We start from the raw sequence: 12,645 nt of genomic DNA, 5'->3' as shown, positions 1-12,645 counted from the left end.
ACTTCTTCGCTCATAGCAAATCGACAACCTTGTAAAGCATCTTTAAGTGGTCCAAAGAGGTGATAGTCGGAAAAGGAGAGATCTGGACTGTATGCAGGGTGTTCCAGCACCTCGAAACCCAACTTTTCAATGGTTTCAACGTTGTGGGTGGCCGTATGTGGGCGTGCATTGTCGTGCAACAAAAACACTTGCTTTGCCAATAGGCCTCGGCGTTCGGTGCGAATTGCTGGTTTTAATTTGTTTGCCAGCATTTCACTGTAGCCTACACTGGTGACTGTAGACCCCTTTTCCTGGTAATGTTCCAGTGTATACCCTTTTGAGTCCCCAAAAATGGTTAGCATCACTTTTCCTGCTGAAGGTTGAGTCTTGATTTCCTTTGTCATTGGCGATCCCGGGTGTTTCCACTCCATACTCTGCCTTTTGGATTCTGGCTCAAAGTGATGGACACAGATCTCATCTCCTGTGACTATCCCCTCCAAAAAAGCTTCGCCTTCATCGTTCTAGCAGTTGAGTGAGCGTTGACAGATCTCCACATGATTCCGCTTATGCGCTTCGGTAAGCCTTATGCGCTTCGGTAAGCTCTCTTGGCACCCATCTTGCACAGACTTTATGGAAGCAAAGCTTGTCGTGGGTGATTTCGTATGCAGAGCCATGAGTAATGTGCAGAGAACATGCCTCCTCATCGATGGTCACTCGTCGGTTCGGCAGAATCATCTCTCGCTCCAGTTGAATCTTCACATCAGTGGTGGAGGTTGATGGGCGTCCTACTCCCTCTACCTTCTTCATGCTTGTCCAGCCATATTTGAACTTCTCGATCCATTCATACACACTTCTACGCTGTAGAGCACTGTTCCCATATTGCACAGAAGGCCTGTGATGAATTTCAGCCCCTGACACACCTTCAGACCAAAGGAATCGAACCACTGATCTCTGTTCTTCCTTGGTGCACACTGCCAGCCGAGCGGCCATGTTTACTCTGTAACACGCACAAAAAAATGGAGCGATTAACATCAAACCTGCGTTACGTAACCACAAGAGTACCACCTTTTAGTGCGCGAGCACTGAAGGCTGTGCGGTCAACCTAAAGAAATTTATGGTGAAAGTGCGTAGAATTTTTGGCTTTCTCTCGTGTGTATATATATATATATATATATATATTTATATATAGATATATATAGATATATAAATATAAACAAATATAAATAAATAAATATATATATATATATATCTATATATATATATATATATATATATATATATATATATATATATATATATATATATATATATATATATTGTTACGGAACAGAGAAAGATAATGTACACTTTAAGTGAGAATACTAAAATTCACTACTGTCCCGTAAAGTTCCAGGTTCAAAACAAAAGAGTTAGGTAAAATTACAAGTTAAAGTTTAATGCTCAAACTAACAACAAAACATTCAGGACTCATAAGGATAATGTAATGGCAAAAAACAGGTTAAATATATGGTTAACTGCAATAGCCTCTATTAACACGAAATTAGCAAGAGTAAATTTATCTAAATCAGCCCTGATAAAATGAAAATACCAGATAATACTCAGTGAATGCAAGATATATTATTATAGATACAAAATATTATTAATAAGGGCTGACACCCAAAACACATGAATCACAAAAACCTTACTAGGCTTAAGAATTAACACCTTACGCTAAACAGTACAAGAAAAAATGCAACAACACTTATACTCAAATTACACAGCTGCTAGATGGTTGGAGACTTCCTGAGCACTCACAATAATAACAACTGTACAGGGGAGGACAGAGATGTGAGCAAAATGAGGAGTAGATCTAAGTGGCAATAATGCAGAGACTGAGCTCATTATATAGGGGCCGGCAGAGCTTGATACAACTTGTAAGAAGGACGCGCAAATGAAGCAATAGGGGACAAAGAGTTGACACTCCTGCTCTGAACAACAGAAAGAACGACTTACTCTACTATAAGGGAGGACGGGGGGAGTGAGGTAGAACACGCTCGTGATCAAACATGCAGCACACTGTACGTTAGAATTACACAAAGGATGATGAAATCACAGGCTATGTAACACCTCCCCACAAAGAAAAAGAAATTTACAAAGGAAATTTCTTATTACTCTAAAATAATCTGTCTAAAGTCTAGATAAGCAATCTGCAATAACATTTTCTTTCCCCCTGACATGTTGTATGTCTAATGAATACTCCTGAAGAAGTAGACTCCATCTTGTCAATCTCTGATTTTTATCTTTAAACTTACTAAGGAATTTCAGTGGGTTATGATCGGTATTAATGACTATGGGGTCAAAACCAGAACACAAATAAAATGAAAAATGCTGTAAACCCAAAATCAAGGCCAAAAGCTCTTTCTCAATAGTTGAGTAGTTCTGTTGAGGTGGAGTGAACTTCTTACTGTAATAAGATACAGGATGTTCAATACCCTGATCATCCTCTTGCAGCAAAACAGCCCCAGCTCCTGTATCACTTGCATCAACAGCCATCTTAAAAGGCTTAGCAAAATTTGGAGTAGCGAGCACTAGCTGACTTAATAGGATAGCTTTAAGTTTGCTGAAAGAGGATTCACAGTTATCGGTCCAGACAAATTTAACTCCCTTTTTCAGTAGGTCTGTAAGTGGTGATACAAGAAATGAAAAGTTAAGAACAAATTTCCTGTGATAACCTACCATTCCCAAAAATCTTTGTAGCTCTTTCCTACTTTTAGGACTGGGAAGATCACTTATAACCTGAACCCTAGCTCCTGCTGGTGCAACATGTCCATCACCAATTACGTACCCAAGGTACTGAACTTTAGGTGACCAAACTCACACTTTGATAAATTAGCTACAAGATTAGCCTGAACCAAACGCTCAAGAAATTTACTGACATGGCATAGGTGATCTTTCCAGTTGTCACTGAAGATTAATACATCATCAATATAAACAACACACCCTGCCAAACCCTCTGTTACAACATTCATGAGCTTCTGAAATGTGGCTGGTGCATTCTTCATACCATATGGCATTACAGAACATGCAAAAGTCTTTCCTAGTGTTACAAAACATGAGATCTCCCAAGCACGTTCAGTCATAGGTACTTGCCAGTATCCCTTTAACAAATCAAACTTACTTATGTACCTAGCCTTTCCGATCTTGTCTATGCAATCTTCCACGCGAGGGAGAGGGTAAGTGTCTGTTTTGGTTATCTGATTAACACGTCTGTAGTCGATGCAAAGCCGCTGTGACCCACCTGGCTTAGGGACTAGAGTGACAGGAGAACTCCACTCGCTCTGACAGGGCTCAATCATCTTGTGGTCCAACAGGTAGCCAAGCTCCTTTTGGATGAGAGGAACTTTCACTGGGTTCACACGGTAAGGAGGCAGTTTAATTGGTTTTGCGTCTCCAACATCGACATCATGCATCAACACAGTGGTTCTTCCTGGAGTGGCACGGAACACTTGCGGGTACTCCTGCAGTAATGCCGAAAACTCCTGCCTTTCCTCGGGAGGTAGATGAGAAAGCTTAGTCAGGAGATCATTCATGATATCAAGATTCTTCCCCAAACTATCACTCAGGCTCATTCTGCATGGGAGACCTTCACTTGCAGACTCGGGTGGAACAGCTACAGTGCAGACTGGGTTATTTTCGTCCCGCCTGTGATATAACTTTAGCATGTTGATGTGACAAAGTTGCTTGTTCTTTCTATGATCTGGTGTGGCGATGACATAGTTGACATCACTGAGTTTCTTCTCCACGAAATAAGGACCACTAAACTTGGCTTGAAGAGATTGCCCATGCACCGGGAGCAGAATCAAAACCTGATCTCCTGGCTGAAAGTGGTGTAACCTGGACTTCTTATCATACCAAGTCTTCATCTTCTCCTGAGCAGCTCCTAAATTCTCTTTCGCCAGCTGTAAAGCAGTGGACAGCCATTCTTTGAACTTCATCACATACTCCAGCAGGTTGACATCATCTTCCTCTGACAGCCAGCATTCCTTGAGTAGCTTAAGGGGTCCTCTTACTTCATGGCCAAACAGTAGTTCAAAGGGTGAGAAGCCCAGTGATTCATTTGGAGATTCTCTTGCGGCAAATACAACGAATGGAAGACCTTTATCCCAGTCTTTCTGATGTTCCAAACAGTATTTCTTGAGCATCGATTTGAGGGTTTGATGATATCTCTCCAACGCTCCTTGAGTCTGGGGATGGTAAGCTGAAGACGTGATCTGGGTGATGCCCAACTCTTTCAGAGACTGCTTGAAAATATTTGACATGAAATTACTTCCCTGGTCTGACTGTACCTCCTTGGGCAGACCAAACTTTGTGAAGAACCCTAGCATTTCCTTAACCACATTCTTTTCTGAGATATTTCTAAGTGGAATGGCTTCAGGATAATGAGTAGCCATATCAATCAGGGTCAACACATAAGAAAATCCTGAAGAAGTCTTGGGAAGAGGGCCCACAATATCCACCAACACACGGGTGAGTGGCGCCTCAAAAGGAGGAATGGGAACTAGAGGTGCAACCTTTTCGGTCTGATTACACTTCCCCACAACTTGACAGGTGTGACAAGACTTACAATACCAGGAAACATCCCTGAAGATACCTGGCCAGTAGAAGTGTTTCAAAATGCGTGCCACAGTCTTCCTCACTCCAAGGTGTCCTGCCAAACTGGAATTATGAGCCACTCTAATGATATCCTGCCTACAAACACGAGGGATGACAACTTGATGTACAACCTCCCATTCACAGTCGGCTGATGCTGTTGGGAGTCTCCACTTCCTCATAAGTACTCCTGACTTTATATAATAACAAGTAGAAGCACCAGCTGACTCTTCCTCACTGCAAGCAGAGTTAGCTAGACCTTTCAACTCAGGGTCAGCAACCTGCAACTCAACCAACTCTTGACGAGACAAATTATCAACACTACGGGGTACTGCCTCATCTGGTGAGTGGTCCAAATTAGCAAGAAAAGTGTCAGCTAGGATAACATCATCATCATCATTATCCTCTAAGTCACCAGTAACTTTAGACTTAGCCCTAGTGACAGCACATGCAGGGAACACATCAGGGACATCACAATCTTGGGTCGCAGCCACTGGCTCACTAGACAACTGAGGAGCTGGACACACTTGACTTCCACCAATATCATTTCCAAGTAAGAAAGTTACACCTGACATTGGGAGTCTCAACCAACCCAACCATAACGGAACCATTAACAAAACCAGACTCTAAATTCACTCTGCACAGAGGGACAGAGAAGTAATTATTCCCTACACCTTGTAAGATTACAGTTTCATCAGAGGAATTAACATTAGAGCCTAGAACACTGGTCATTATAAGGGATTGGCAAGCACCTGTATCATGATATATTTGAACTGATTTCCTGTCATTACTGTCCAGAGGACTGACAAAACCATCAGACAGGAAATTAGCACATGAACTCTTGAGAGTGTCACCCAAGTTACTGCTCAAAAGAGGAGCTTCATCATGAGGATTTATTTTACCCCTCAAAGCAGGTTCAGTTAACTCAGTTAAAGAATTATGGGAACTCTCAAGGGTGGACACTAGACCAATTGACTGAATATTTAAAGACTCCTTTTTGTTCACATCACGCTGTCTCCTGACACATCTCTCCGTAGTATGACCAAGCTTACTACAATAAGTACATTTACTTTTCTGAAATCTAGTGGTGAAGCTGGTATTTACTTCCTGAGAAACATCATCTTTATTCTCTTTCCTGTTACCTGTACTCTGAGTAGAGGCAACGTACTTACTCTCAGCTTTCCCTTTTCCTTTAGAATATCTCTTGTGAGTGAGAACATATTCATCAGCTAAAACTGCAGCATCAGACAAATTATCTATTCTTTTCTCATCAAGATATAGGCTTACATCTTTATTAATACACCTTTTGAAGTCCTCCAGCAAAATCATCTGCTTAAATTTGTCAAAATCAGAACCCACATTCTTAGATTTTAACCACTGCTCTAACAGATCTGCTTTGATTTTTGCATACTCAACATGGGATTGCTTATCTTGCTTGAAAGTTGTCCTACATTTTACTCTATAGGCTTCAAGAACAAGCTCATGGGCCTTAAGAATCAAGCTCTTAACTACATCATAATTATCAGATTGATCCTGAGGCAAAGATGCATAAGTTACTTGAGCTTTACCGGTGAGAACAGTTTGAAGGAGTACTGGCCAATACTCTTTGGGCCAATTAAAACCTGTAGCTACCCTCTCAAACAACTGAAAATACTTTGTTAAATCAGATTCATTAAAAGGAGGGACAAGTTTAACATTTTTAGCCACATCAAAATCATCAGAGCTAGATGATCCAGTTCCACCTTGTTTCATGCGATACTCATGGTCTGCCTGAGTCCTAGCAAGTTCAACTTTTGCCTGAAACTCAGCCTCCTTAGCACGAGCCTGAAACTCAGCCTTCTTAGCATTAGCCTGAAATTCAGCCTCCTTAACACGAGCCTCCTGCAGGGCTAGCTTTAACTTAGCTAATTCAATCTGCGTTTGCTCATTTGGAGGAGTTACGTTAAACAAGCTTTCATTAATCATGTCAACAATTTGATCTTTAGAATGTTGAGAGCGAACAGCAATTCCCAATTGTTGAGCAACAAGCTTAAGTTCATTCTTTGTTCTGTTTTCTACATCACACACTGTTTGAATATTTGACAAATTATCTTTGGCTTCATCAAGCGTAGTAATAGTAGACATCATGAATAAGTCACAGTCACAAAATATCAAGCAATATCCTTATCATAATATCCTGAATATCCTGATAAGAGGTCGCCAAATTTATGTTACGGAACAGAGAAAGATAATGTACACTCCAAGTGAGAATACTAAAAATCACTACTGTCCCGTAAAGTTCCAGGTTCAAAACAAAAGAGTTAGGTAAAATTACAAGTTAAAGTTTAATGCTCAAACTAACAACAAAACATTCAGGACTCATAAGGATAATGTAATGGCAAAAAACAGGTTAAATATATGGTTAACTGCAATAGCCTCTATTAACACGAAATTAGCAAGAGTAAATTTATCTAAGTCAGCCCTGATAAAATGAAAATACCAGTAATACTCAGTGAATGCAAGATATATTATTATAGATACAAAATATTATTAATAAGGGCTGACACCCAAAACACATGAATCACAAAAACCTTACTTGGCCTAAGAATTAACACCTTACGCTACACAGTACAAGAAAAAATGCAACAACACTTATACTCAAATTACACAGCTGCTGGATGGTTGGAGACTTCCTGAGCACTCACAATAATAACAACTGTACAGGGGAGGACAGAGATGTGAGCAAAATGAGGAGTAGATCTAAGTGGCAATAATGCAGAGACTGAGCTCATTATATAGGGGCCGGGAGAGCTTGATACAACTTGTAAGAAGGATGCGCAAATGAAGTCAGAGGGGACAAAGAGTTGACACTCCTGCTCTGAACAACACAAAGAACGACTTACTCTACTATAAGGGAGGACGGGGGGAGTGAGGTAGAACACGCTCGTGATCAAACATGCAGCACACTGTACCTTAGAATTACACAAAGGATGATGAAATCATAGGCTATGTAACAATATATATATATATATATATATATATATATATATATATATATATATATATATAGCACCTTACCCGTATCCCTGACCACCTTGGAGAGAGCTCCAACATAAACTCTTCCTTACAACTAATCCTTCTACTTACACTGTGAATCTTTTGTCTCTATTGGGCTCCTCCGATCACAGCCTTATCACCTTCACCTGTCCTATTGCTCTAGTACGACCTGCGGACCCTCCAAAGAAACGCCGTCTGTGGCACTTTGGAGCTGCGGATTGGGAGGCCCTCAGGCAGTACTTTTTTTTATTTTCCCTGGAATGATCATTGCTTCCATGGCCGGGAGCCATCTGGGTGTGCCTTGCGCATTACGGAGGTTATTCTCTTGGGCATGGAAGCATTCATTCCTTTCTCATATCCTTTGACTAATGTACGAAAGCCTTGGTTTAATCACGCTTGTTTTAATGCTATACGTAACAAGAAGAGGGCCTATAAAAGGTACCGGAGCCAACCCACCCCTGAATCGCAACTTTTATATGTTTCTGCTCGGAATCATGCTAAGTCTGTTCTTCGCTCTGCTAAAAATAATTTCATCCGTACTAAAAGCTCTCAACTCTCGAACTCGAATTCTTCCCGCTCCTTCTGGCACTTTGCCAAAAACCTTTCTAGCAACTTTACCTCATCATCCTTCCCTCCTTTTTTCTACTCTGATGGTTCTGTAGCTATTTCTTATACTGATAAAGCAGTACTCATCACTCAGACTTTCTCCTCCAATTCCACCTTAGACGATTTCGGTGCTGTTCCTCCATCACTTCCCCCCTCTGACTTCCTCATGGCTGACATTAAAATTTCTTCAGCTGATGTATTTTCTGCCATCACAGGCCTCAATACTAATAAGGCATATGGGCCTGATGGAGTCCCTCTTGTAGTTCTCAAGAACTGTGCTTCTGTGCTTACACCCTGCCTAGGCAAATTCTTTCGCCTTTGTCTGTCAACTTGTACCTTTCCTTCTTGCTGGAAATTTGCTCTCATTCAGCCAGTCCCAAAGAAGGGTGACCATTCCCAACCCTCTAACTATCATCGAATTGCTTTAACATCCTGTATCTCAAAAGTTTTCGAGTCTGTTCTTAATAGAAAAATTTTAAAGCATCTTTCCCATCACAACCTTCTTTCTGATCGTCAGTATGGGTTCCGTCAGGGACACTCCACTGGCGATCTTCTCACCTACCTTTCAGACTCCTGGTCATCCTCCTTTTGGGACTTTGGCTAAAACATTGCCATTACACTTGACATCTCAAAGGCTTTCGATCGAGTCTGGCATAAATCTTTAATTTCCAAACTGCCCTCTTCCGGTTTCTATCCTTCTATCTGTGCCTTCATCTCTAGCTTCATTTCTGGTCGTTCTATAGCAGCTGTTGTAGGCGGCCATCGTTCTTGTCCTAGATCTATTAACAGTGGTGTTCCTCAAGGTTCTGTCCTATCACCAACTCTCTTCCTTTTAGTCATCAATGACTTTCTAAGCTGTACGTCTAACCCTATCCACTCATATGCTGATGACTCCACCTTTCACCTTTCCATTCGTTTCCTGCAACGTCCATCTCAGCAGTTGCTTCAGCAAGCAAGGGATGAGGCTGTGGCGCACCTGGTGTCTGACTTGGCTCGTGTCTCTGACTGGGGTAAAAATAATATGGTTGTTTTTAATGTATCGAAGACTCAGTTTTTGCATGTATCAAACCAACAAAGTCTTCCACAGGTGTGCCCGCCTATGTTTAATGATATTCAGCTTAATCCTGCATCATCCTTGAAAACATGCTTGGGGTTTCATTTACTCGGGACTTATCTTGGAAAGATCATATTGCATCTCTCGTAAAGTCTGCTTCCAGGAGATTGGGTGTGCTAGGCCGACTCTGTTCCTTCTTTACCCCTGCACAGTTGTTGACTCTATACAGGGGTTTTATCCGCCCCTGCGTGGAGTACAACTCTCATGTATGGGGAGGCTCCCCACATACAGCTCTTCTCAATAGGGTGGAGTCAAAGGTTTTTCACCTCATTAACTCTCCTCCTCTTACTGACTACCTTCAACCTCTGGCTCTTCGCCACACTGTTGCATCTTTATCTCTTTTCTATCGCTACTTCAATGGTCACTGCTCCTCTGAACTGTCTGCATGCACTCCTCCACCTCTACAACGGGCGCGTAGCACCCGTTTAGCAGCAAACTCTCATCCCTTTTCTGTCCAACTCTCTAATGCAAGAGTTAACCGTTACTCCCTGTCCTTCATTTATGCAACAGGTCAACTCTGGAACTGTCTCCCTCTGTCTGTATTTCCTGCTTCCTATGATCTCCAGTCTTTCAAACGCAGTGTGTCCAGGCATCTCGAAATGAATGGATTTTGAATTTGGCTCTCTCTTGTATTTTGTTTTTCTCTTTGAAGGAACAGTTTTGTGGGCTCGTTGCCTTTGGTTCCTTCTTCCTCACATAAAAAAAAAAAACGACGTTCATCTTGTGGTAAATTGTTACTCAGTAGTTGAGAATTTTTTTGAGTCTACATTTGAAGTTTTGCACCGTTTTCTTCTGCTACCATGCTGACTCTAAAGCAGAGGTATAAATCGCTGCATGGCAGAAGGTTTTTCAATCTGTGGTTGAAGTGCAGCGACGACTCCAGGCAGTCTACGGACAGCAATATGCACCGGATAAGAAAACCATCGTTGCCTCCCACTAGAAGCTTATGGAGACCTGATCCATTGAGGACAAACCCTGATCAGGAAGACCTCAAAGTGGGCAGAGTGAGGAGTATGTTGAAACTGTCCATGAGGCTTTTGCTCAGAGTCAAGGAAAGTCCATTCGGCTAGCAGCTGTGGAACTGAACATCAGCGTGACATCTATCCAACGGATTTGGTGCGTGATCTCCAGCTGTATCCGTACAAGATCCACGTGGTTCAGAAGCTGGAATCTCAAGACTACGATTGCTGGTTGGAGGTGTGTGAGACACTGCTGCATCACTACGAAAGAGGTCCATCGATCCTTGTGCATATGTGGTTCAGTGACGAAGCTCTCTTCCACTTTTCTGGTCGCGTCAATCAGCACAACACCTGCATCTGGGGAACTCACAATCCTGTGGAAATCTGTGAACATGAAAGGGACACGCCGAAATTGGTAGTCTGGTGTGCCATCTCCTCAGCTGGGCTAATTGGTCCGTTCTTCTTCTGGGATGAAGATGGAAATTCCATGAACATCAACGGAGACAATTACCTCCGTATGCTTCAGGAGTTCTGCATCCCCCAACTGTCAGCTGTAGCCGACATGCAAGAAGTCATTTTCCAGCAAGATGGTACCCCTGCTCATTATTCGCGTGAGGTTCGCTCATTTCTGAATGAACACTTCCCAGATCGTTGGCTTGGTCGCCATGGTCCCATCGAATTGGCTGCTCACTCGCTGGATCTTACATCATGTGACTTTTTTTTTTGTGAGGCTACATTAAGAGCAAAGTGTACGCCACCAAGTTGTGAGACCTCCCCACACTAGAAGAACGGATCAGGATTGTGTGTTTCTGTTACTCCTGAAATGTTGTCCAATGTCGGCCAAGAATGCGTAAAACGGTGGCTCACTTGTTTCGAAAAAGGCGGTGCCCACGTGTAGATGTACCAGTGACTTTGCAGTAGACTTATGAAGCCAAGTTTGATGCCACGAAAATTCTCGTGAATCGTAGACTCAGCAACCAAATTGTCATGTTGTTTCTATTGTAATTGCAGTTTTAATAAATTTTAAAAGATAATCAGGGACTTTTGAAACACCCAGTATATATATATATATATATATATATATATATATATATATATATATATATATATATATATATATATATAAACACACACACACACACACACACACGCATATATATATATATATATATATATATATATATATATATATATATATATATATATAAACACACACACACACACACACACACATATATATATATATATATATATATATATATATATATATATATATATATATATATATATATATATATATATATAGGGATTATTAATAAAAATTTCATTACAAAACTTACAGCAAGTCAATTTTAATTCCCCCTCAAAATGCTCCCCTTGATATGGTATACACCTGCGCAGCGATTTTCGTATTTTCTCATTCTTCGAAACACTTGTTGAAATAGTCTTTTTTTTTTTTCACCTTATCCAGAGACTCCTTTTTTTTTTTTTTTTTTTTTTTTCTAAGTTGTTAAATCTTCGGCCTTTCAGTTCTAACTTAATCTTGGGGACCGAGAACAAATCACGGAGAGGGATATGGCCAGTACGGGGGATGTGGAACAACAACTACGTTTTTGGCCAAACCTGCTCAGCTGACACCGCGGTGTATGATGTGTCGTTGTCATGATGCAAGAACCATTTCTGGATGTGCCACTTCTCTGGACATTTGAACCTTATGCTTTCCCGTGATTCCTTAGACTGTAATGTAAAACTGCTGGTTCACAGTCTGTCCGCGGGGAACTAATTCTTTATGAATATCTCCCTAAATGTAAAAAAGGAAGCGCACCATTGTCACTGTCTTGATGTTGGACATGCCCTGACGCACTTTATTTTAGGTTTTGGGGATGTTGGTGCCTTCCACTGTCCGGGCTACTGCTTGGCTCGGGGGTTGTACCAGTAAACACAGGTTTCGTCACCCGTAATTATATTTGAAAGAAATTCTGGATCACATATCAGTTGTTCTTTCAAGCCCTAACACACGTTCACATGATTTGCTTTTTGATCTTCCATTAGTAGACGGGAGGACGAATTTTGCCGAACTTGGTGCGAGCCAGGATCTTGCGTCAAAATCCGTTGGACTGAACTCCAAGAAACACCAGTGGCCTTCTTTAGTTTGTCAGTAATGCGACGACGATTTGCCAAGATTGCCTATCGAATTTTCTGAATATTTTCATCTGTTCAAAAGGTCGAAGAACATCCAAGACGTGGAGAGTTTTAGGCTGACATGTTACCTTTCTTGAAGTGTACGCATCATTCGTAGGCTTGTTTTATTTAGTCGCTCGC

At 41.3% G+C, this 12,645-nt stretch overlaps 1 protein-coding gene across 1 annotated transcript; it reads right to left on the bottom strand.

Annotated features, from left to right (window-relative positions):
- Positions 1-543: 543 nt before the first annotated feature.
- On the bottom strand, positions 544-969 carry LOC145408182 (protein GVQW3-like). Its single transcript, XM_080278937.1, has one exon. The coding sequence runs from the start codon at positions 967-969 to the stop codon at positions 544-546; it is 426 nt and encodes a 141-aa protein (XP_080135063.1).
- Positions 970-12,645: the final 11,676 nt, after the last annotated feature.

The sequence above is a fragment of the Coenobita brevimanus genome, chromosome 76 (assembly GCF_032717465.1).
Source record: "Coenobita brevimanus isolate Jiangsu-jjx chromosome 76, ASM3271746v2, whole genome shotgun sequence".
Taxonomy (NCBI): domain Eukaryota; kingdom Metazoa; phylum Arthropoda; class Malacostraca; order Decapoda; family Coenobitidae; genus Coenobita; species Coenobita brevimanus.
This window is presented reverse-complemented; position numbering and strand designations above follow the sequence as displayed.